At 41.1% G+C, this 23092-nt stretch overlaps 2 protein-coding genes across 2 annotated transcripts in view; one reads left to right on the top strand and one right to left on the bottom strand.

Annotated features, from left to right (window-relative positions):
* scn2b (sodium channel, voltage-gated, type II, beta) overlaps nt 1–22918 on the bottom strand; it is a 357779-nt gene extending 334861 nt beyond the window's left edge. Inside the window, exon 1 of the mRNA XM_071495840.1 lies at nt 22799–22918. Within this exon, the coding sequence (XP_071351941.1) occupies nt 22799–22808 (10 nt within the window). The 5' untranslated portion in view covers nt 22809–22918. The remainder of the gene's footprint in view (nt 1–22798) is intronic.
* si (sucrase-isomaltase) overlaps nt 1–23092 on the top strand; it is a 62550-nt gene that overhangs the window by 1582 nt on the left and 37876 nt on the right. Inside the window, exons 2-18 of the mRNA XM_071495837.1 lie at nt 277–400; nt 1193–1284; nt 1445–1565; nt 2877–2986; nt 3259–3410; nt 6351–6522; nt 6951–7050; nt 7462–7574; nt 7716–7841; nt 10024–10155; nt 10417–10536; nt 14006–14119; nt 14641–14725; nt 15388–15505; nt 17476–17647; nt 19174–19290; nt 21236–21390. Of these exons, the coding sequence (XP_071351938.1) occupies nt 277–400; nt 1193–1284; nt 1445–1565; nt 2877–2986; nt 3259–3410; nt 6351–6522; nt 6951–7050; nt 7462–7574; nt 7716–7841; nt 10024–10155; nt 10417–10536; nt 14006–14119; nt 14641–14725; nt 15388–15505; nt 17476–17647; nt 19174–19290; nt 21236–21390 (2123 nt within the window). The remainder of the gene's footprint in view (nt 1–276; nt 401–1192; nt 1285–1444; nt 1566–2876; nt 2987–3258; nt 3411–6350; nt 6523–6950; nt 7051–7461; nt 7575–7715; nt 7842–10023; nt 10156–10416; nt 10537–14005; nt 14120–14640; nt 14726–15387; nt 15506–17475; nt 17648–19173; nt 19291–21235; nt 21391–23092) is intronic.

The following is a 23092-nucleotide window of genomic DNA, read 5'->3' as shown; positions in this document are numbered from 1 at the left end:
AGCTCTGTTCAATTCCTGCCTTTGTTTACTCAGGTCAGTGCGCAGAGTCCGAAGGTTATTGCAAGGAAAATGTATGTGTGTGAGATCTGTGTTTCCAACATTTTGAGTGTTTTTTTTCATGTGTCTGTGTGTGTCCTGCCAATGGGCCTCATTAAGCAGGGAAGGTTTTGAGACCTCTGAGACCTTGCCTTTAGTAAACTTCGTGTCATTAATTGGTGTTAATGATGTTGGCCTTTGTAATCACTGTGTGTATGTGTGCTTGTTTTTGTGTGTTAGATGGGGAAAAGGAGGTTCTCTGGTTTGGAGGTGACCCTAATGGTCATGTTCGCTCTGATGTCTGTGGCAGCCATCACTCTCATAATTCTGTTTGCCACTGGAGAACCTGCACTCATTAAAGATGGTAGGTGAACACACTGAAATGGCTGATGAAGTGCACATTTAGTTACATCAATACACATAACCATTTCCTAAGTCTCTTTAATAAGTCCCGCCAAGGCAAAAACACATTTGACTTTTAAGATTTATGGAGTGGAGTTTGGTAACCTTGAATACCAATTGAACTAATAAGTTGAGAAATCATTAATCAGTTCAAAAGTTTTTGATTAACAAAATAAAAGGTACTACAACACAAAGCCTTTGACAGAGCAGTGTCAACATGTTTATATGCCTGGTTCCCTGAACTCACATTTCAGCTTTTCCACAGATGTGATTTCTAAATGCAGCGGCTTTGGAGTTTTTGGATGGCACCTCAATTAATTTTAGTAAAAAATAAGTCAAGAGAAATGTATGAATTTCTTAAACATTATCCAAATGACACAGACGGATCCTATTTTAAAGCGTGTGTAGCCATCACTGGGTCTGATGCAAAATCTGGCTTTTCCCTGGAAAAAAATAAATTAATTAAAAAATAAAAGCTCATTAAAAGATACTAACACCACATATTGTTTCATACTGTTGATCATTAGCAGACAGCTAACACATTTTCAGCCATAGTTCAAGAAAAATAAGTACCGTGTTATTTTGAATGTGGCAAAATGTCTAATGATATAGTAATTGGTAAAGTTAATGTGTTTATTGCCTGCAAGGGTTAGGAATCTTCAACTGATAAATAGTCGGAATTGTAAGTCATTAAATTGCTGGATTTCTCACTTTTTTAGTGCTGGAGTAAAGTAAACATTTCATTTTTTGGCAGAAACTGAAGAAACAGAAGTATTTGTTCCTCAGTGTCCCAATATTCCCCTGGCTGAGAGGGTAGACTGTTTCCCAGATGCTGGAGCCTCCAAGGTATGAATGACAAGCAATTCCAAAAACATTTGTGGAAAGGTGTTTTTCCAAAGGCCTTAAACAGAATGGGAGTTCAGAAGGGGCTCAGTATTCCACCAACACTGGTTGATAGTATAATGCCATGATGACAGTGATAATACCAACCATCCCACTTCAACAGCTACAATGTGAACAACGTGGATGTTGCTGGGGGCCACTGGATGAGAGAAACGTTCCCTGGTGTTTCTTCTCAACCAACCATGGATACACAGTGGAATCAATAGAGAAGTCGAATCCTTCTGGTAAATCCCTGTTTCCCCTCTCTCTACCCCGCTTTTGCACTCATGCACCCACTGACTGGTGAAAATATTTGGCTTTCTATTTAGCTTATTTTCTAATTCTAACTGCTCCTTCTGTCTGTCTGTCTTTAAAACATCACTTTTCCATTTTCACTCACTTTGCCTAAGGCATAGTTTTCTGTGAAATGTGACATGGATGGCATATCAGAAAACATGATTGACTTTGCAGAATGCAGGGTTTTCTATTTTCTGCTTGATTTCACTGCCTTGTGTGAACCCAAGTTAGGGTGCGGGGGAAAAAAAATGTTGAAAAAGAAAAATAATTATTATTATACAGAGGATATACATTATATATAATTATTTTTTTGGGGGGGCTTGATGTCTCTGAAAGGTGGTTAAATTTAAAAAGGGCAACAGTTGTGTCTCTCAGCCCATCTGAGATAGGCTTTATGTTATTCAATAGGGACTTTAACCAATACATAAAAATGAAATTACTCCTTATACAAGTTAAACTGTCTTCAAATATTTTCATATGCATTTTGCTGTGGTATCACTCAAGGCTACTATGCAAATTACCCAGAAATACCTCAGAGGCAACTAAGGACTCTAAGCTGTGTAAGCATAATGCAACCTTTGATCATACTGGTAAATGGATAACCTGGGAATACATCTGTTTTTGAGTGGATTCCCATCCCAGTTTACCTGATGAATTTTATGTGAAATGAGGACCGTTGCGGTTTGTTTTTATCAGTGCAGTTCAATCGTCATTGTAGGGTATAGATTCAATATTTTATTTTGCGCTTATATTGACTGAATAACTGCTGCTGTGGGCGCACGGCTCATTCAGCAATTATTCTCTAGAGCATGTATACCAACGGGGCACATTGTGATCATGAAATAGACCATTTACATCTAAAGCCTGTTGAATATAAATACAGAAAAATGGTCAGAATTGTTTGTGGGGTGTGTATGTAAGCACTAAACAAGCAGTTCAACATTTTTTGAGTATGGTCACTACCATGAGGCTACAGGGCTACCAGCGGAGCCTGCAGGAAGTTAAGTTCGTTAAGTTACAAATTTTTTGTATGGATTAATGAAAACAAGACATAACATGTAACATATTTTAACTCTCAGCAAGAAGTTGAATGAGCATATTTCCCCAAAATGTTGAACTATTCCTTAAACCCTAAAACTAAACTACAGTTTTGGGGTTTTAAGTAGTGTATCCGATGCATTTCTTAAAATAAATATTTTTCTGTTTCACTGTGTTATAACTCTTCTAACCCCTTCTATCGTCATGTGTTTGAATTGCAGTGATGAAAGCCAAGCTGAAGAGAATGGCCTCTCCTTCTTTATTTGGGGCAGATGTACAAGAACTGTCACTTCACGCAGAAATGCAGTCAAACAATCGACTCCGATTTAAGGTGCACACCGACATCCTGTCCCCTCTGGCACACAAATTCACATTTACACGACCACACAGGTCCACATTTTGATGGCAGCAGAGATAAATGTGAGATAAATCCCGTCTAGTCAAATTATTTTCAAAAGCAGTTTTTATCAAAGCATGTTTAACTCAAATGCTGTGCAGAACAAAAGAAGACAGAAATAGTCATGTTTGTACTTTGTTGTGTATATCACTGCGAGATACGAGGCCACACTCACACTGCCTGTATGGTTGTTTCCTTTCCCTCAGATCTCCGATGCCCAAAGGCAGAGGTTTGAGGTCCCCCATGAGCACATCAGCAGTCTCAAGAGTGACCCATCCAGCCCCATCAGCAACACACTCGAGATCAGACACAAACCCTTTGGCCTTACTGTGCGCAGGAAGGAGAACAAAAAAGTCCTGTGAGTGCTCACTGTATGTGTGTGTGTGTGTGTGTGTGTGTGTGTGTGTGTGTGTGTGTGTGTGTGTGTGTGTGTGTGTGTGTGTGTGTGTGTGTGTGTGTGTGTGTGTGTGTGTGTGTGTGTGTGTGTGTGTGTGTGTGTGTGTGTGTGTGTCTGTCTATGACTATGCATACTGTGTATATTCAAGAAAATTACATTATGTGAATTCAGGCTTGCAGGCTTACTATATACACAGTAATATACTGCATATACTGTACATATGCAGCACATACTATATGGCTGCACCTGTAGATGTGGCTGCAGGCATTCCTCGGCTGAAACATTCATTTTAACAGGATATTGTTGTAGTGAGGCTGATGCTGCAAGCTTTGTTGACAGTAGATAATATGGATGTAATTCTGGTAGCAAAATAAGTTCCATATTATACATTATATGTATACACCTGTTGCATGTTTGACTTGTTTTCTCATTTCGTGCTTCCAAGGTGTCCATTGTCATCTTATTGAATTGAGAATTGATAGCTGTCAATAGATTAACATTGATTCTTTGCATCTCATTTGATGCAGTAATGTGGCCTGTGCACCATATAATCCTGTTGTCATGCATTATTTCCACATAATGATGTGTGACACCCTCCCGTGTTTCATGTTAGTTTTCAACAGCAGCAAATAATTGTGTTCATATCAATCCAAGGCACACTTGGCGAGCCCTGGATGACATTGTTGGAGATCAATTACTCCTCATGGCTGCTCACACACTTTTTATTAAAACACCATTAGGCATTAAACCATCATTGTCATTAGGACTGTAGAGAATATGGCACTTTGTGACAAATAGGGCTTGTGAACGCACAGAAACCCTTGTTTTTATTACTAGGAAGTGATGGCATTATACAGTAATGGCATGTTGCTCATCACCATGTTCTGTTGTCGTAAATCAGAGCTGTTTACCATTTATGATGGATGACAAATTTTCCAGCAAGGCAAACATTTATCTTTAATGTTGATGACGCATGTGTCTTTTAGAGAAAGTTGAAAGCTACAGCTAATTCAACAGAGATTTATATATTGTCCAGACATTATATTTATTTCCAAGTACTCTGATTGTATGATTTCAGTGTCTGTCTTTCCTGCAGAGCTAAATATCTATATTACAGTAGAGTAGGGCTAGAGTATCATTGTTATATCACAGGACAACCTTTGGCTTGTCTCACTAACTTGCATCAATCACCAGTCTATGAAGCAGGATTGTTGTGTTTCTTAACAGTGTGTGACCTTCAACCAGAAGCAGTGAGATTGCTCTGAAGATAAGCTCTTGAAGATTAGTGGCGATTAAGTAATCAGATTGTTCTAACTTTCTGCCACTCTCACAACCCTGCCTTTATTGAGGCCACTTGTTACATGAATAACCTATATCACTATTTTGTTGCGTATTCAGGTAATGGGTCAAACTTCAGGTTCTCAACAGCCTCTCTTTTAGTTAAGATTATATTTCATTAATTCCAAGAAGTGACATTTACTCCTCTGCGTTATACTCACGATAATGATTTAAGAAAGGGCAGCCATAGGGCACTTTACTTTTGAGGCCGGTGCAATTGTCTCCCAGTCGCAGGAATACAATGACCACCCACTCCAAATTAAAAAGGTGAACATTTTACATGATCTTTGTTTTGTTATTCAGTAGCATTTCAGTAGAATTTCAATTTATGTTATTTTATTTATATAATTTCAAGTAGCTTTCAAGTTATTTCTCGATGTTTTCCACCACAGTGGCCCATCTTCGCTCAGACTCAATTACAGCAACAAGTGCAACTCAGACAGATACAACAATAAATGACACATAAAGTTTTGTTGGAAAAAAAAAATTACTACAATAATCTGCCTAAGTCTTTAGCTTTAAAGTCTTTAGATGAGAAGGTTTGGTAGCTTTCACCCCACGTCAAGTTAATGTTAAATTTGTGCTAGACCTGTTTTGGCAGATCTTGTGAGCAATAGTGCATTTACTGCTTAATATTTTTCATAAGTACTTGATAATATTCTGATAATCACATGAGAAGCATATGACCATTAAAAAGTCCATAAAGTACAGTGAGTGATCACAAGGTTTATATATTTACTTTTAGTACCACATAATTGCACAAGGTTGGCACTAAGTATTTAATATAAATCAATTCCACAGAGATCAAAATTTCCACTGATAGAGGGAGTGTAATGAAACTCAATCATTCTGCTCTTTAACCTGTCAGGCTATGTGTAGGCGTTCTCTTGTGGTAATAAAAAGATACTCGTAAACAGACACAATCACTAAACACACAGTCATGCTATTGTCTTACAAAGAGAAATGTGAATAGCCTCTATTTATTCCATTTGGCTGTTTGTCTTTCTTTGTGCGTGCATTTGTTGTCATGACTATTCAGTGACAGTGTATATTTACTGCATCTGAAACCTGTACTTGTGTATGTTGTCTCTAGATCTCTGCAGCTGTATGCCACTAGAGCAGGCTCAGGTTTTCAACTACTGGTGTATGTCTTGTTTTGAAGGCTAGAGAAATGCTGCCCAGAGGGCTTATTAGAGCTTGATGGCATGGTCTGTCTTCTCCCTGGTTTTTCTTTCTACAACTCAACTCCTCCACACGTTCTTGTCTCGTTCCCACTCCCACTCTCACTTCTTGCTACATCTCACTCTCACTTTCTTTCTTCTTTGTTTCTCTCTCTCTCTCTCTCTCTCTCTCTCTCTCTCTCTCTCTCTCTCTCTCTCTCTCTCTCTCTCTCTCTCTCTCTCTCTCTCTCTCTCTCTCTCTCTCTCTCTCTCTCTCTCTCTCTCTCTCTCTCTCTCTCTCTCTCTCTCTCTCTCTCTCTCTCTCTCTCTCTCTCTCTCTCTCTCTCTCTCTCTCTCACATCAGTTCGTCTTCTCACTTTCCACTTTTTTTCCCTCCCTTTAGGTTTGACACTACAATGGCTCCACTGGTGTTTGCAGACCAGTACCTACAGCTATCTGCTAGGCTTCCATCCCATAATATTTACGGCCTGGGAGAGCATGTGCACCAAAAGTATCTCCATGACACAAACTGGAAAACTTGGCCCATCTTCACCAGAGACGCTTTCCCTAATGGGGTGAGGAGTGCAAACACTTTTTAATGCCACTGATACTTGATGGTTTGCATACATATGAAGACAGTCAGAAATACACTGTTTACACGTTAACTCCTGTAATTCCTTTTTTCCCCTTGGTTATTGTTGTAACAAACAGATTGTGTGCTCAAGGGCTTACCATTAGGTCTACCTAGGATGTTTGTATGTGTGTGTGTGTGTGTGTGTGTGTGTGTGTGTGTGTGTGTGTGTGTGTGCTGTGTAAGCCATGTTTACATGAGCTCCCTACATGTGTATTCTCCTTCCCAAAGGGCTTATAATTGAATGTCTTGTAAGCTGATTAGGCTGTGAAGTCACCCCCTCGGCTTCAAGAAGTCTCCCACTTCTCTCCTGCGACTCACACCTCTTCTCCATATCCCTTCATCCCCCTGTCTCTCTTGCCTTCCCTGCAGGCAATGCATAACCTCTATGGACACTATCCGTTCTTCCTCTGTTTAGAAGATGAGAGCGGAAAGTCATTCGGTGTCTTCCTCATGAACAGCAATGCTATGGGTAAGGGAAAAAAAAGACATAAAAAAAAGACACACATACACACACAAGCACATATGCTGGCCCATACAAACATGCCGATGCATGTATGTGCAAGTACACACATACACAAAGCACAGTAACAAGTAAAGTAACACATATACATTCAAAAACCCCTGAAACATTAGGATTTTTTTTTTTTTTTAAAAAGGCCTCTTGTCTCCCTATACGAAAGCTTTTTTTTGCCTCTCATGGATTGTCTTTACTCTCATATAGAATGTGTATTATTTTTGTGCAGATGTCACAAGTCCTAAAAATAAAAAAAAAATAATAAAAAAAAAAGAAGGTAGAATTAAGTTATTATTATAATTTATAGCTAGGAATAATGTCACAATTATATTCACAACATGTCTACCCTTTGCGTCTTTTGCTCAGAGGTGACTCTGCAGCCCGCTCCGGCTGTGACCTACAGGACGATTGGAGGAGTCCTTGACTTCTTCATTCTCTTTGGAGACACACCAGAACAAGTGGTGCAGGAGTTCCTTGAGGTGAGTCACAACTGATTTTTTTTTTAAAAAAAAGGGAAAAAATATGTGGCGCAGGTTTTTTGGGCAGGCTGTGCGTAAGTGGGTTGTGAGATTCCTTGGCACGGCAAATGCATTAACAATATGTCCAATCATGCTGTCCAGCTCATTGGCAGGCCCGTCATCCCTCCCTACTGGTCACTGGGTTTCCAGCTTTCTCGGTGGGACTACGGTAGCCTGAGTGAGGTCAAGAAAACGGTGGAGAGGAACCGTGCTGTGGGCCTCCCATATGTAAGCTCCCTTCTGCATGCTCAAGTTTTCTTTACCCGTTTATTTTTTTTATGCTGTCCTTATGCAGTGTGTCTAACAGTCCGGGCTATCAAGATTATTGCTGCCTCTGTTATGTGATTTTGTCCTCACATTCTTTTGATAGAATGCAGAGCAACTGTTCACAGATTTTATATTTTTATATTATACTATCATCCATCATACATTATGAACTTCAGAGGCAAAAATGTCCTCACGTGTTTGATACTTTCACACTCAATATCTCGGCTATCTTGTTTATCTTGAGTGTATAAATTCCTGTTATATTTAGTTCGCACTGTGTTTATCGTCTCAATAAAAAGGCACAATAAATCCATATCAGACGAGGTATAAAGTGAGCTGCAAGGTCTCCGTTCATACAACACTGCCAGTGAGAGATGGCGTGACAAAAATCCACCCCAAGTATCAGAAGCATAAAATCATTATCTATCACTTACATTCTGGGAAATGAAGTCATGGTTTTCTCAATACTGGTCTGTCATTTCTGATTCAGTCACTGATTTTCTTTGCAGTGCAAAAGCAAATTGGGGCCAAAATGAAGGCAGGTTTTTGAAAGTGGGGGTGGGGGGGGGGGGGACTTCTTTAGCTGATGTGTACTTTTTTTCTTTTTGTTGGGGGGGCGGGCGGGCGCAGGCGGGCGATATTTCACCTTGTGGACCCCTTGTTAAATCTGAACCACTCATGCACTACTGTGTGGTTCCAGAGGCAAGAGCCTTAACCGCTACACTATCTGTGGAGACGTGATATGAAGGTTGAAGCAGGAGTTCGACAGACAGTCAGAGTGATAGGGATGGCCTTTAGCTTAGACGGGGTAATCCAGCTTTCTGTCAAATAATGGAGAGTCTGCTGGGCTCTATAGGTTCAATCCCGGGACCACTATTTTTCAAGCGTCACTGAATGTTAGCACTGATCAAAGATCAATCGACCGAGTTCCTTTCATTATCTCATTCATCCTGATCTGAATGTTAAAACTACTCCAACGCTTCTTCCCTTCTGAGACACTTGAGAAATACCAGTTCTGGTTGACATTTTCATGGGAATGAGCCTTACTGCTTATCTTCGTCTGGGCCTGCTGACAGTGACCGTAAGTCCCTTCCGCACAGAGCAGTGGTATTTGATGTACTTTTTACTCCTTAATTACTAAGGTAAACTCTTTATATGTCCCCATAAAACACTTAAACTGTATCACAGCTCAGCAATGACGGCACCAATCAAGGACTCTGTTTGAACTCTGTCTTATCTAAAGATCAAATACAAACAAATTTCAAACCCATCTCAATATTTCACCCTGATAATCTCCAATCTTTCTTTCATATCCAAAGACATTAGGATGCAGCTGCCTCCTCTCCTGCTATACTCTGGGACATATTTGATAACCATTAGATAGACCACAGAGGGTATTATCACATTCCCCCTAATATGTCTGGAGCTGATTACCATTAGAGGAAGGATCTGGCAGAGCCTTCAAAACCATCTGCTCTATCGATATGAAGTAGATTTTGGCAGACAACAGACAGAGAGCAAGCATGAAGTCACACCCTGGCAAAAAAAAAAAAAAAGTGTTATTATTCCCATTGTTCTCCCAAGGTTTAGTAGCACATTGGCCAAGTCACATCATTGTCTCCAAGAGCCCAGCAAAAAGCACGCTGCAGAAAAAGCTAGTAGTTAAAATAGGTTTTCTGTGAGGCTCACAATGCAAATGCTTACTAGTGGGATTATTAGTCATTCTGAGATGGGAATATACAGTGTTAGGAGCATGCATTCAAGTCATAATGAGGATGCTCGATTTTGAGTGGATGTGTCCAAGTTATGCAAAGAAGCAGAAGCATGAGTGGGTACATTTAAGAGGTCTTAAGAGTAATTCTGAATTTATTACCCTCATGCAAGATGCAAATGGGATTTTAATACATGAAAGCCGTGCCAGCATTTTAGCATCTCAAATTAAGCTTTGAATATCTAATGACATCTAACCTATTTGAAGTAAACTCAATAAGTTAACATAGCATATTCCAAAAGATCGAGGAAAGACCGGGAAATAGACACTTTTTAGACAATTTGAATTTCTGAACTGAAACTGCATAGTGATCATATGTTTCACATGTACATGAGGTGCCCATACAGACAGCATGTTCTTCTCACCATGCAGGACATTCAGTACACCGACATAGACTACATGGAGGATAAGAAAGACTTCACCTATGACAAAGTCAAGTTCCAGGAGCTGCCTACATTTGCTGACTATCTCCATGAGAAGGGGCAGAGATACATCCTCATCCTGGTAAGAAACGCCCACTGTAAACAAAGTTATTTATGTATTTGACACTTAAGGAGCAGATTGTAAGTTCTGCTATTGCCACATAGCCAGTGTTAGCACTAACAGCTGTTTACTTACCAGTCAAGAGGAACCGTTGTGAGTTCAACATCAAACTTCACATTCAGTGTCCAGTGATGGAAAGCAATGCTAACTCTTGTTTCTATCATGTCTTTTGAAATTCTGTTCATCTTTCGTATTCTTATGTGTGTATTCCTTTGTCCCCAGGATCCTGCAATAGCTACCAGTAAGAGAGTTGGGAACGCTTCATATGAGTCCTATGACAGTGGGAATGTGAAGAATGCCTGGGTCACTGAATCAGATGGGAAAACTCCTTTGTTAGGAGAGGTGAGTTGTATTTGAGTGCAAGAGAGAACTGAGGCATGAATACAGATGAAGCAACACAATTAGTGGCCCCTTAATTAGGTTCTTATCTCCATTCAAGCAAAGATTTCCCTCCTCCAGATGTTAATGCCCCTTTTATACCAAGCTTCCATCCTACGCGTGTCCCCTGTCTGTATCATGTCTAAATGGCTTGTCACAGTCCTACATGGGTCGAGCTTAATGTTGCAAAGCTCAGGGAACCAACAGTTATTAACAGAGGGGTTAGCCATTGTGTAATGCTATAGATGTATGCATTGTATGGCAAAACGTCTACAGAGAACTCTCTCAGGTTGACTTGGTGCTCCACTTTGCATCAACCATGATTTTAGTCAGCTTTGGTTGTAGCCAGATGCACTAATTTTGGCAGGAATTGACAAATTGATGGAGATTTTATACACAACAGCATGTGGATTCTACTCAGAATAATGTGGTTAACAATATATACAGTCAGATAGAGTCATGCCGTAGTAGTCTTACACACAACTTCCTCTGAGTAATTCCAACTGAGGTACAGCATATCGGAAAAAAACGGATCATACTAAACACTGATACTGGAAAATTCTTCATAATCCATCGTTCTGTTCACTGAACACTTCTATTATCAACAACTACTCCATACAACATCTTTGCATGGCAACTACGATATTTGAGGTATGATTAAGATTAGCTTGGTTAATGTTTGGGGAAAAAATCCCTGGGGTTGTCTGTAAATCTTTATAACAGCAATGTGCAGGCACTGTAGAGTACATGCAGTCATAAATCCATGCTTCTATTCCACTTTATATCAGTTGTAAATGCGTGTTTTAATGGTATGATTTTTTTTTTTTTTTTCGGCACATGCTTGGCCCAGGCACAAATTGAATATTGTGCTGCTGTCCAGCTACAAGGTCAAAGTCTGGATTTTGTGAAACTGATATTCTAGATGATATCAGGAACATGGCTTTGTGTTCAATTTCAGTTATATATGCAATATATGGATTTGATCCTGATTAATCAGTTGAGGTAGACAGAGGAGCATGGATCAGCCATCAAAGAATCAGTATGTGTAACATCTAATGTTGCTGTGCCGTATATAGAACATCCATGACTCAGATATCAAACTGAAAATCTGCTATATGCTTTGCCACTGTGTGTTTGAACATTTGCATTATGCAATTTATCATGCAACATAAGCATAACTACTGTATGTGCATTTGCTGCGTGTAAGCATGTGCATGTGTGACGGGTTCTTTACAGTCGCCATCAAACCAGAGTATTCCCTAATGGCGGTACAAGTCTTTGGTATATTATTTTTGATCCATTTCCCCGCACGGAGGACGTGTTTTTAGAAAAAGCTCTCCCCTGCAGAGAGGGGTGGAGGTGGGGGGTAAAAGTCTGTTGCTCACATGCTTTTATAGTGTTGCTTTTGATTACACACACGATTAGGTCCAGTCCCTCTGCTAATCGCTTTTTCATGCCGTTTATAACAGGTCAAACATATGCATTGATTCTGCATTAGTCCTTAATCTTAAAATGTTCTGCCTCAACGCATCACAGATTAGGTATGCAAGCATGTGTGTGCATCTATGAGAGAGAGATAGAGAGGGAGAGTGAATGTATGTGTATCCATTTCTCTTGATGAGAAGCTATTCTTGGTTGTTTGCGCTTTATGTCTGTGCACACATGTGTGCGATTTTAATTGATTCTGGTTTATTTCCATATGAATCTATGTGTCCTGGTTATGAAAACACTGGGGTCCCTAAAAAACGACCTTTGCGGTGGCTGTGTCAGTGATAAAAGAGATGCAGCGACAGGCTGGTATTTATTCTGCTTTTAAGACAGCTAATTGCTTGCAAAGATAAGGATAAAAGCTTTTTTCGGCTGGCCCATGTTTCAGCGTGCGAGTAAAATCATATCAGGCCCTCACTCACACAGATGAACATTTCTGTGCAAGGCACAAGGGCAAAAAGGGATGGGAGTAGAGAGCAGCAGGGAGTACCAAAAAGTGTCTATGCTGGTTTAAAGGTAGGGATGACAGACAGAAACATGGGCTGAGAAAAAGGCAGGTGCAGGCAGACAGACAGACAGACACAAATAATAGATTAGAGGGAAATGTACAGGGAGACAGACTGGCTGTCTTTTTGAGTGGTGGAGTGACAGGGTGGTACACAGGGAGTCAGCTGTGGTGAGAGACAGACAGAGACAGATTATCAGGTAACACAGAAGAAAAAAAAAGAAAAAGACAGACAAGATGGAAGGTGAAAAGAAATTTTGAAGAAGATGCAGGCGGAGGGACAGATGGAAACAGGTAGGAGAGGGGAGACAGACAGGTAAAGACATAGATAGGCAGACTGACAGAGAGAAGAGCATAAAAACAGACAGACAGGCATAAAGATAGAGTGAGATATGCAGCTACAAATGCCGGCAGATTTGTAGAAAGTGTTTAGTGTCAGTGTTTGTGAGCAGCTGGAGACATCAGAGAGACAAAATCTGGAGTTAAAGGAAGGAAGAAATGAGCGGGGAAAAAAGAAAGAAAGATGGAAAACGTATGGTACTATCAATAAGCTCCGACCTTGGAGTTCTGACCACCTGCCAAAAACATCTGCCTATAAATCTATGTGTGTGTAAATGTGTGTGTGTATTTGTGGGTGTGTGCACGTGAGCGTGCACAATCATGATTCATGTCTGTGCTACAAACTGGGTTGTAAAGTTATTGGCAGTGGAGGTAAAGGTAAAAGATAGCTACACTGGCACAACCTTGAGATTTAATATCCACCGTGCTCTCAAGAAGGGTTCACACACACACACACACACACACACACACACACACACACACACACACACACACACACACACACACACACACACACACAAATCTCTGCCTTTCTCTGTGGATTAATCATTTTTCTCAATACATGTCATTAAGGACGACTTCTAACACACAGTCACGTCTAGAGATTTCTATTGCATTATCGATTTCTCCTCTGTTCTCTTCCTCAACTCGTCCGTCTCTCTCTCTCTCTCTCTCTCTCATCAATCCCGCCCCCTCCCTTATTTCATCTCCCTTCTGTTCTCTTTTCTTTGTCATTTCCACATATCTAAGCTGTTTTCCTGACATTTCCATAGGCCTAGTTTTTGCCACTGTGGCGCTCACTATGCCTACACCATCCAAGCTGATCATCCCCCATCATGCTGTTTGTATGTACAGCGTTCAGAATACTACTGATGCTTTAAAAACTGAATTAAAAAGGATAAGGCAATTTTTAATGAGGTTCTGTCAGGAAAGTATAACATTGTCCTTTGCCAAAACAAAACCTGAAGTGAACAGCGTCAGCAGGGAAGCACACACACTGATGCCAAACTAATGTTCTCTGAGTTTTATTCCAAAACTGTGAAAGAAAAAAAAAAAAAAGTGCTTGTAAACATGCAGCTTTTCATGTTTTCTCCTTTTCAGGTGTGGCCAGGAGAGACAGTGTTTCCAGACTACACCAGCCAGAGCTGCATCGACTGGTGGGTTGATGAGTATGAGCGATTCTCCCGGGAGATCAAACATGATGCCCTCTGGATTGTAAGTTTTAGATAAATAAAATGAAGGTGTGCATTCAACGATTAGCTGCTCAGTCACTGAAAATTCTGAAACTGAAATTATTCTGCAGCCAATGGCGCCAACACACACACACGCAGCCAGTGAGCTTAAATTTTTCTGTAATTTTCAGTGGCAATTACCTCACTGTGGGTTAAACATTGAGGCTGACACAAAAACAGGCTGAAATTCATTTTGTACTGTTAATTATTCCTCGACTGAAAATTCGGATTTGCCTCCCTGATTACTCGGGCTGTTTACTGCAATACACGTAATTCCCCCATCTCACTTCAGACACCCAAGTCAACGCAGGTCATTTTTACTCATGTTTATCGGGAAAAACTGAAATGTTGGATGTGAATAAAACCTCCTTTTCAATACTTTGGTGGAAGAATCCTGGATTTGCGACACTTGTGGCATGTCAGAAATGATTGCAATTATTAGTTAAAAAGTTTTAACTTATAATGGTGTTCCGTCAGAAAATATCACCTCTGATGCACTTGCAGGACATGAATGAGGTGGCTAATTTCAAGAAAGGATCAACAAAGGGCTGTGCCGATAACAACCTCAACTACCCTCCCTACACTCCAAGTAAGACACTTTATTTTTTATGTTCTGAGCCATAATCATACTTAATGTTTATGTTATACAGTTTTCTGCAATATGTATGTTCCTTCAGAGACGCGATTGGGTCTCAATACTTTATCATGGCAGCATTGTTAGTCTGCATACAAAAACAGTCATAAATCTTCAGTTTATAACAGTCTGAACATAGGACTCTACGGTTACTGCAACATAAAGGATGTCACAGTCTTGCAGCTCGAGCCCAAATGCTGAGCACAAGTTGATAAATTAGCCACAATAGCTCACGAAGTAAGTTCAGGTCCAGAGGAAAACTCATCTAAAATGTGGGTCCCTGGTGAAGAATTCCGAAAATGACTCTTCTGCCACGTCTTTTATTCCGACTGTGTCCTAGACAGGATGATCATAACTGGAAAAGGCATGCTCCCTTGGTGCCACCTTTTTATTGCACTCCTCCTTAGTCATCCTCTTCCTCCATTTCTCTGTCTGTCTCTTATTTCCTCATTGTTCCCTCTTCCTATTGCAGTATACATCATTGTCTCTCTGGTTCTCTCCGTCCCCTTCTTCCTCTTTTTTTTCTCCCATCTCTCTTCTTCCTCCTCTCCTCCCTATACTTTGTATTCACTCCATACCTCCTCTCACCTTACCCTATCATCTTTTCTCTCCCCCAGGGATCCTGGATGGGGTGATGTACAGTAAGACTCTGTGTATGGATGCCAAGCAGGCCTGGGGGAACCACTATGATGTCCACAGTCTGTACGGCTACTCTATGGTGCTGGCTACTGAAAAGTGAGTGCATTCACAATCGATGACAGAAGGAGTTTGGCCAGCTGGTGCTACAGTAGAGAGGCCAACTTGCTGCCTCCCCTTGAGAGCAATAAGGCCATTGGCAAACTCAAAATGCACTGTGTGATGTCAAAACAGAAAATCTTTCAAATCAAGACTCATAGAATCAGAGGTTATTGAGAAGTGGCTCTGGAGCAGAATTATGGAGCTGACATGCAGGAGCGTGGCTGAGAAAATCTGTCAGTTCAGTGCAGCGCCTCAGTGACTTATGCCCTCTGCTAAATCACAGCCTGTGACTCTTGCAGACCATTTGCAAGTTGGGTCCCATGTGATAAGTGCAGAAACATGTTTTAATGAGCCCGGCTCCAAGGGTGAGGGAGAGAATTCCTCATCTGGGTCTGTCGCTGAAACAGTTTAAGGGCCCATTACTTACACAAACCTACAGAGGGGCATCAGAGTGAGCAGAAGATATAATCATTGGCATGTGGTTGATGAAGCCTTAAACAGGTTAAGGTATATTTAACCTGCTTTATGCTTTTATGCATAGATCCAAATACATGGATCATGGATATCTGCTGGTTGAATGTACACAGTGGTTCAGTTACAAACAACTGGAGTGTTATAATGATAAACTTAGTCATTCTGTGCATAATGCCGTGTGCGTCATGCCTGCAGGTGGCACGCCAGTTTTTGTATATCCTATACTCAAGTTATGCTAATGGTTGGAAAGCCGATTAAGGTACATTTAGTATGCTACACAAAGTTTGCCTTGCCTTTGTAAATGATAGAGATGATGATATGTGATGAGTGAGGTGGATCTTTGGCTGAAGTTCAGGTATCTAATCTCTGTTTCCATCACAACATTGCAAACAAGCACAGAGCAATTTGAACAGAGAGTAAGGGAGGAGGTCCACCTGAGAACATCAGACTATCCAAACAGTACAGCAAAGCTAGGAGGATGACTGCATTCATGGAAGCCCATGTAAACAAGTACTGAAAAAAAAACCAAAAAAAAAACAACTCAAAAACAAGAGGTAAAAACTGCAGTCATACCCATCTTACTATTGGAGTTTATGTAGTTCCAAAGCCCTCATCATGATATTTCACACGAGGCTAAAGTTCGCATCTGGTGCCTGGATTCTAATACACACTAATGGTGGTGGTACGGGAAATTGCATAAATTAGAAAGCAGTGCACACCTGCACTAATGGGTATTTAGCTGTTAGAAAATAATACCAAATTAAAAAAAAAAAAAAAAAAAAAGGCAGCAATACACACCTCTGGATGCAGACTAAGACTGCCTAGATTATAGGTTATGTCAGTATTACAATGGTTAGTTTTTTTCCCCCACTTACTGGCATATTCTGCTGCTATTTTAACTCAGATTCCTCACTGCCATGAACTCTCAAAAAAGAGTACAGTATGACCAGTGACAACCACACAATGTACACATATAGTGTGCAGAAAATGTATGAACAAAAGAAAACATAATACTTGTACACACAAGGTCCCACACACACATACACGGACACATACACATGCACCGGAGACCATGTAATACAATCTCTCTGAAGTCGACTTGCTGACTCACTCCTTTGGCATTAAAGCAAGCTCATCTTTTGCCTCCTTTCTCCCTCCGTCCACTAATTAAAATGTGTTATTGGCAGGAGACACGTTTTGTAAACATCATCAGGGATTTGTATTGTCATGAAAATCAATGCTACTTCGATTCCCCTCATCAAACAAAATAATAATCTACAGTAAGGGAAGTAAAAGTACTCCTAGCTGAGGCTTTGTCCCCTTAAAGTGACTCTATCTTGTTCCACTCTGTGTGCATGTATGTGTCTGCACACACGTGTCTGATGTACATTTCTCCCTTGTGCCGTTGGAGACTCTTTCTGTCTCTATGTCCTTTTTATCGTAACAACCTCTTTCTCTCCCTCTCTCCCTGCTGCCTCCTCTCCATCCCACAGAGCTCTGCAGCGTGTGTTTGGAGGAAACCGTACCCTGATGTTGACCCGCTCCTCCTTCCCAGGTGTGGGAAAATATTCAGGTCACTGGCTGGGGGACAATGCTGCCAACTGGAACGACATAAAATGGGCCATCCCTGGCATGCTAGAGTTTGGGCTCTTTGGAATTCCCTATGTGAGTAGCAAACCTTCACAGAAGGGCAAATACTGTTGATATTATACTTCAAGTAAGAGAGTTTGACATTTCCTACCTGGTTGCCATGACAGGGCGTAACAAGAGGAATCTTTTCAATTTTCTTTTTTCCTCTTCTCAACTGAGCCATCACATCTTACATTATGTCATAAAATTTTGTGTTAACAGTGTAATTTAGACCACCTTTAAGCCTTTGTATTTGAGAAGAAAAATGCTATCTGTAGTTTTATGTTGTAACTTTCTCAACTTTGATACTTTAATAGCTGGCAAAAAAGAAAAACTCCCAGGAGCTCCATGCATTTTTTAGCAAATATCCATTCACTTTAGTACATTTCACTTGAGGCTCAGATTCCCCTCACATAGTTTTAATGAGAGCGACAGAGATGTTATTATTAGGTATGTAGAACACTTAAAACATTCAAAAAGATCCGAACATGTGGTTCTGGCATTCGTGAGCTTCACTCTTTTTCCTTCTTAAAGAGGATTCAGCTGATAATTGAGATCTATGCTCAGGCGCAAGCATAAAGGCAGAGGGGCAGGCAAGAGAAAGTGCGCCTGGAATGAGATCCATTAAAATGTCTGGAAGAACACCAGTTCTCTTTGCAGAAACACCTCCACGTTCAAACACAGGAGGTCAAGAAAACACACTGCTTTTGTCAGTACCCAAGTGCACTCTGCACTGACTACTTGCATGTCTATACATGTAGTGGACAGAGTGCAAACAGCGGTAAGAAATCAACAGGGAGTCGAACGCACACACGCACGCACACGCGCACACACACACACACACACACACACACACACACACACACACACACACACACACACACTCCTCCAGCTGTGCACATCAGGTGGTCTCAGATGTCAACTACAACCTGGTGGGACTGTGTCAAGCAGATTTTAGGCTCTTCAGTGCACACACACACACACACACACACACACACACACACACACACACATAAAGAGAGAGAAAAGGAGAGCAGGAGAAATGGGATTTGGATCGATTCCCTCTCATTGAGTCCAGTGTAAAATGTGGCCAGTAGTAAACAATAAAAAGCAAACAGGCTCTGTGAACTGGCCTTTGACTGAAGTCTATTTCTTGGACTCCAACTTGCAATTAATGTAAATAAAGATCAATGCCCATATCTACTGTCTGCCAATAAATATTGACCACATTGAACAGACATCAAGAAAAGTATTTTAAAAGACAAATATGTGGTCAGTTATCACATCGGTGACACTTTTTCTTTTTTTTTTTTTTTTTACTACTGCAGCAGATTTGTTGACCTCACAGTCAGTTGTTGGTTTTCTTTCTGAAGGTGCTGGCTGTGACATTTATAATATAGAGGTATTTTGTTTTCAACATACAATATCCAACTGGAATCCATCTGAGTATGTGAAATAGCATCCCGACTGTGTGATTCCAATACAGTGGATGTAACATTTAAGACTTCATATACTGTAGATTCTGGCTAAATGTCAAGCTGTCACCCACTTATGTGTTTCAGATTGGCGCTGACATCTGTGGATTCTTTGACAACCCCAGTGAAGAGTTATGTCGTCGCTGGATGCAGGTGGGGGCTTTCTATCCCTTCAGTCGGAATCACAACGCTCAGGGCTACAAGGTACTGTGAAGGCATTTTGTTCTGCAATTCTTATATTAGACTGTCAGTTTTAGATTTATGTATCACAAACTATTTGGTGTAAAGTGCTGCAGGGTATACCCTTCATTTCATAGTATTGTATAGGTGCCATAAACTAGTTAAAAATAGAAACTTTCAGTATCCATGGAGATTGTCGTCACATCAGCACTAGCACAAAAAAAAGGGGAGCAGTGTGACATCTGATTTTGAGTTCAACGCTGGGAATGTTAGCTGCAGGAAATCATCACAGCTGCCGGGTAATGGAACATTTGAGCCTGAATTGAAACATAGCTGGTGTCAAACTGAGTCAAAGAGGCTGAGATTTTACACTTTACTAAACAATAACGCTAATGCTGAATTATGTTAAGTTACCACATCACGATGTGCCATATGGCATTAGACCCTTAACTTACCTTTGAATGGTTAGTGTTATCTCTCTCCCCTCACACAGCACCACCTCTTCAGCTCCAGCTGTGGGTCTGGTTGCATGAGTATTATGTGATGTCTTTATTAGTATCTGGATTTGCCTGAATTTTCAGGCGAAAACATGAGTGAGGATGAATTTCTATTTTATTCTAACATAACCCTTTTCAGGTGCTTATCTTACACACCTGGGCACACAAGACATACTACAACAGTAAAGGCTATAATAAAAATAACAACAACTAAACACTTTCTTTGGTAAATACATGAATTTGGTGAATAAATACCTGAACAGCTGGAGCAGCTGGAGTGTTAACTTCCCAAATATAATAGCAGGACAGAGGCACTTGCATTAGCTCGCACCCTGATATAGTGGTATGCAAGGGAAACAGTTTTGGTTATTCCCCCACTCCAAACATAACCTAAAACCCCATAAAAGCTTTATAGATTGACACGCCCGAGTTCTGGGAAGTAAAGCTGGGTTACTTCTGTGGGTATAGCTTGGTATGCTAACAATTGCAGCTTGCAGTGCAAAGCAAAGCAGAAAACACCATTTAATTAATTCTTTGCACTTTTGCTCTAGAGTTTTTTGATTCTGGAGAGGGTTAGAAAAAAAAATCCACAACCCATATACTTTACACGTGCACACGCGTATGACTTTCTTCATGTCACATTTCCATGCTCATCACTGCTGCAAAAATTGCATAGCACTGAGGTAGAGAGGGTGTGGGTGTGTTTTGGAAGGGGGGGGGGTTGTCATTGCTGGAGGACAGGGACATGATGATGACGATGATGAATTTGAACTACGATTTCCACTAAACAAGACAGCTAATGTGTGACCTTTCGCTTTGCCCTAATCATGGCTCTCATCACACGACCATGCAGGCCAGTCCAAACACATGCGCGCGCACACACAGTTCTCATCACACCCTCAGAGGTGCCGAGGGCATAAATGATTAGCCAGATGAGAGGAGCACGGCCTCTTAGCAGCTAATCACCCTCTCACTCTTCACTATCACAAAAATTAAATCATACTTATGTTTCTTTCTCACACACTTTTCCCCTTTGTTTCTTTGTCTCAGCTTCTCTTTTGCTCATTCGCTTTGCAAACTGTGCTTTTAGATTAGTTACTATGTGAAGTTGGGTTGCATTTTAATTATTATAAATAAAGATTAATGCCCACTTCGTCATCATGAAAAAAAATGGGTGATTTTTAGGTTTGTTGTGATTCTCCCTCATCTTCTTCCCCAACTTCTCGTCCTATCTCCCCATCCTCCATACACCTTTCCTTCCTCTCGCTTCAAGTCTGTATTTCAACCTCCTTCAATATTGCTCCAGTTTCTTCCTTCCCTCATTCAAACTAGATCTCTTTCATCCTCGCATCTCTCTCTCTCTCTCTCTCTCTTTTCCCCCTGTGAATAAAAAGACAAATATTTATTTTTTCTGCCCCTCCTTCTCTCTCCTTTATCAGCGCCATCTCTTTAATCCATCTTTCTGTCTCCAGCCCCAGGATCCAGCTGCGTTTGGCCCTGATTCACTGCTGGTGGAGAGCTCTAAACATTACCTGAAGATACGTTACACACTTCTGCCTTACCTCTACACGCTCTTCTACAAAGCCCACACCACAGGAGAAACCGTCGTACGTCCTGTCATGCACGAGTAAGTCATTGAAAAAATACTGTAAGTATACTGTCAGGGCCTCACAATACCAGTTCAGTCATAGCTAGCATATATATACACAAAGTACGATAAGGCAGGAATGGCTCTGCTGCTTTGAGAGGAATGAGAAAGGTAACAGTGGGTTATGCAATCCATGCTATGCACCTGCATGAATCTGATTGGACATTACTTGCCGCCCAGTTGTGAATCACTCAATCATTGTAAAGCATAATGCAAGCAGGTGTTATGAATCAGCCAATACCAGCATTACTTCAGTGCTCTGCCTGAACTACAGCTGTGCTTCATCTCAGTCACAGAAACCTGCGTCCACCATCCATTGCAAATATACAGTTAGATGTGGTGGAGAAGTCTCTGCTGTTTGATGGAGCTCTCAATGAATCTGAGCAGTGACAAGGTTTCTGCTGAGGAAGCTAATCCTCCAAAACAAAATTATTATGCTTAATACATTTTAGTGGGGGAGTGTGTCAGACACCTCCTCCCCAAAAAAAAAAAAAAAAAAAAACACACATCAGAGTCACTGTGATCCACCATCCTGAATCCTGAGCAAAGCCCTTCACACCTGAGAGGAGCTCAGACAACATCCCGGCTCCCCTCAGATGAACACAATGCAGAACACTAACAGTATCCTGATTTAAGGGAAATATTCTACACTCTCATGTACCTGACCTATGTGAGGCAAAAGCATGTTGCACTTCCCTTTGAATGCTTGCAAAACCCTTTTCATCTGTGAAGTAGCTGAGGCAGTGCACCTCAGATGCACATGTAGAGCTATTAACAGTTACCTTGATACAAAGAAAACAGGTCACGACTATGTGCCGAGACGAAGTAGAGAAATGCATGTTGCTGTCATGCCAGACAGGCTTCCTCACTAATCACATTAGCAATGAGCAGGGGTCTCTGTGTAGATTCCATTATAAGACCAAAAATAAACCAAAGTGTGAGGAAAGTATTTTCTAGTGATCTGCATAAAGTAACAAGGCAATAGACAAAAAAAAAAACAAAAAAACATTACTGCCAGGGGAAAATATGCCCAAAACTAATTCTGCCAACACTGGAGTATTCAAATGACCACTTTGGACGTTAGCAACAAGACATGAACACAATTTACACAGCACACATACATTGCACATGAATTCAAAGATTGCAAATTAAAAACGGAGATTTCAAACTCAAGAGCACCGGAAACAGCAGTTCAACAACACCTGCAAGCATGCAGCAGCCATGAGCGCCCATGAGCCCTCCTCATCACAAGCTGAGCGTTGAACTGACACAGCACAGCAGCCAGCAACAATGCAGACACAGCACAGCAAAACACAACCTGTATGAAGCCAGACAATGATTGGAAACACAGGCAGCAGCAGAGGCAGAAGCAGCGGCAGGTACTTACCTGGCGTCATGGCGAGGTGAAACCCGGTGAACCGTTAAGGCCCCTGAAGGAGAAGGTCGCGGTCCCACAGCAGGCGCAGGAGAACTCCGCTTCTGTCCTGGCTTCTGAAGAGACAGCCGGCTGAAGACGCGCAGCACCGCCGCGACTTTTTTTTTACTCCTCAATCTTATCGAAAAGTCCAGGAGAGAAACACGGCCTGGGTCGGGTCGGGTCGGGTCGGGTCAGACCTTTACCCACTTGTGACTTGTGCTGTTGGTGATGTCAAGTCTGACATCACTAACAGCGCTGCACACC

This window comes from Trachinotus anak, unplaced genomic scaffold (assembly GCF_046630095.1).
Source record: "Trachinotus anak isolate AG129_WGS33_773 ecotype Australia unplaced genomic scaffold, CSIRO_AGI_Tana_v1 ptg000014l, whole genome shotgun sequence".
Classification (NCBI taxonomy): Eukaryota; Metazoa; Chordata; class Actinopteri; order Carangiformes; family Carangidae; genus Trachinotus; species Trachinotus anak.
This window is presented reverse-complemented; position numbering and strand designations above follow the sequence as displayed.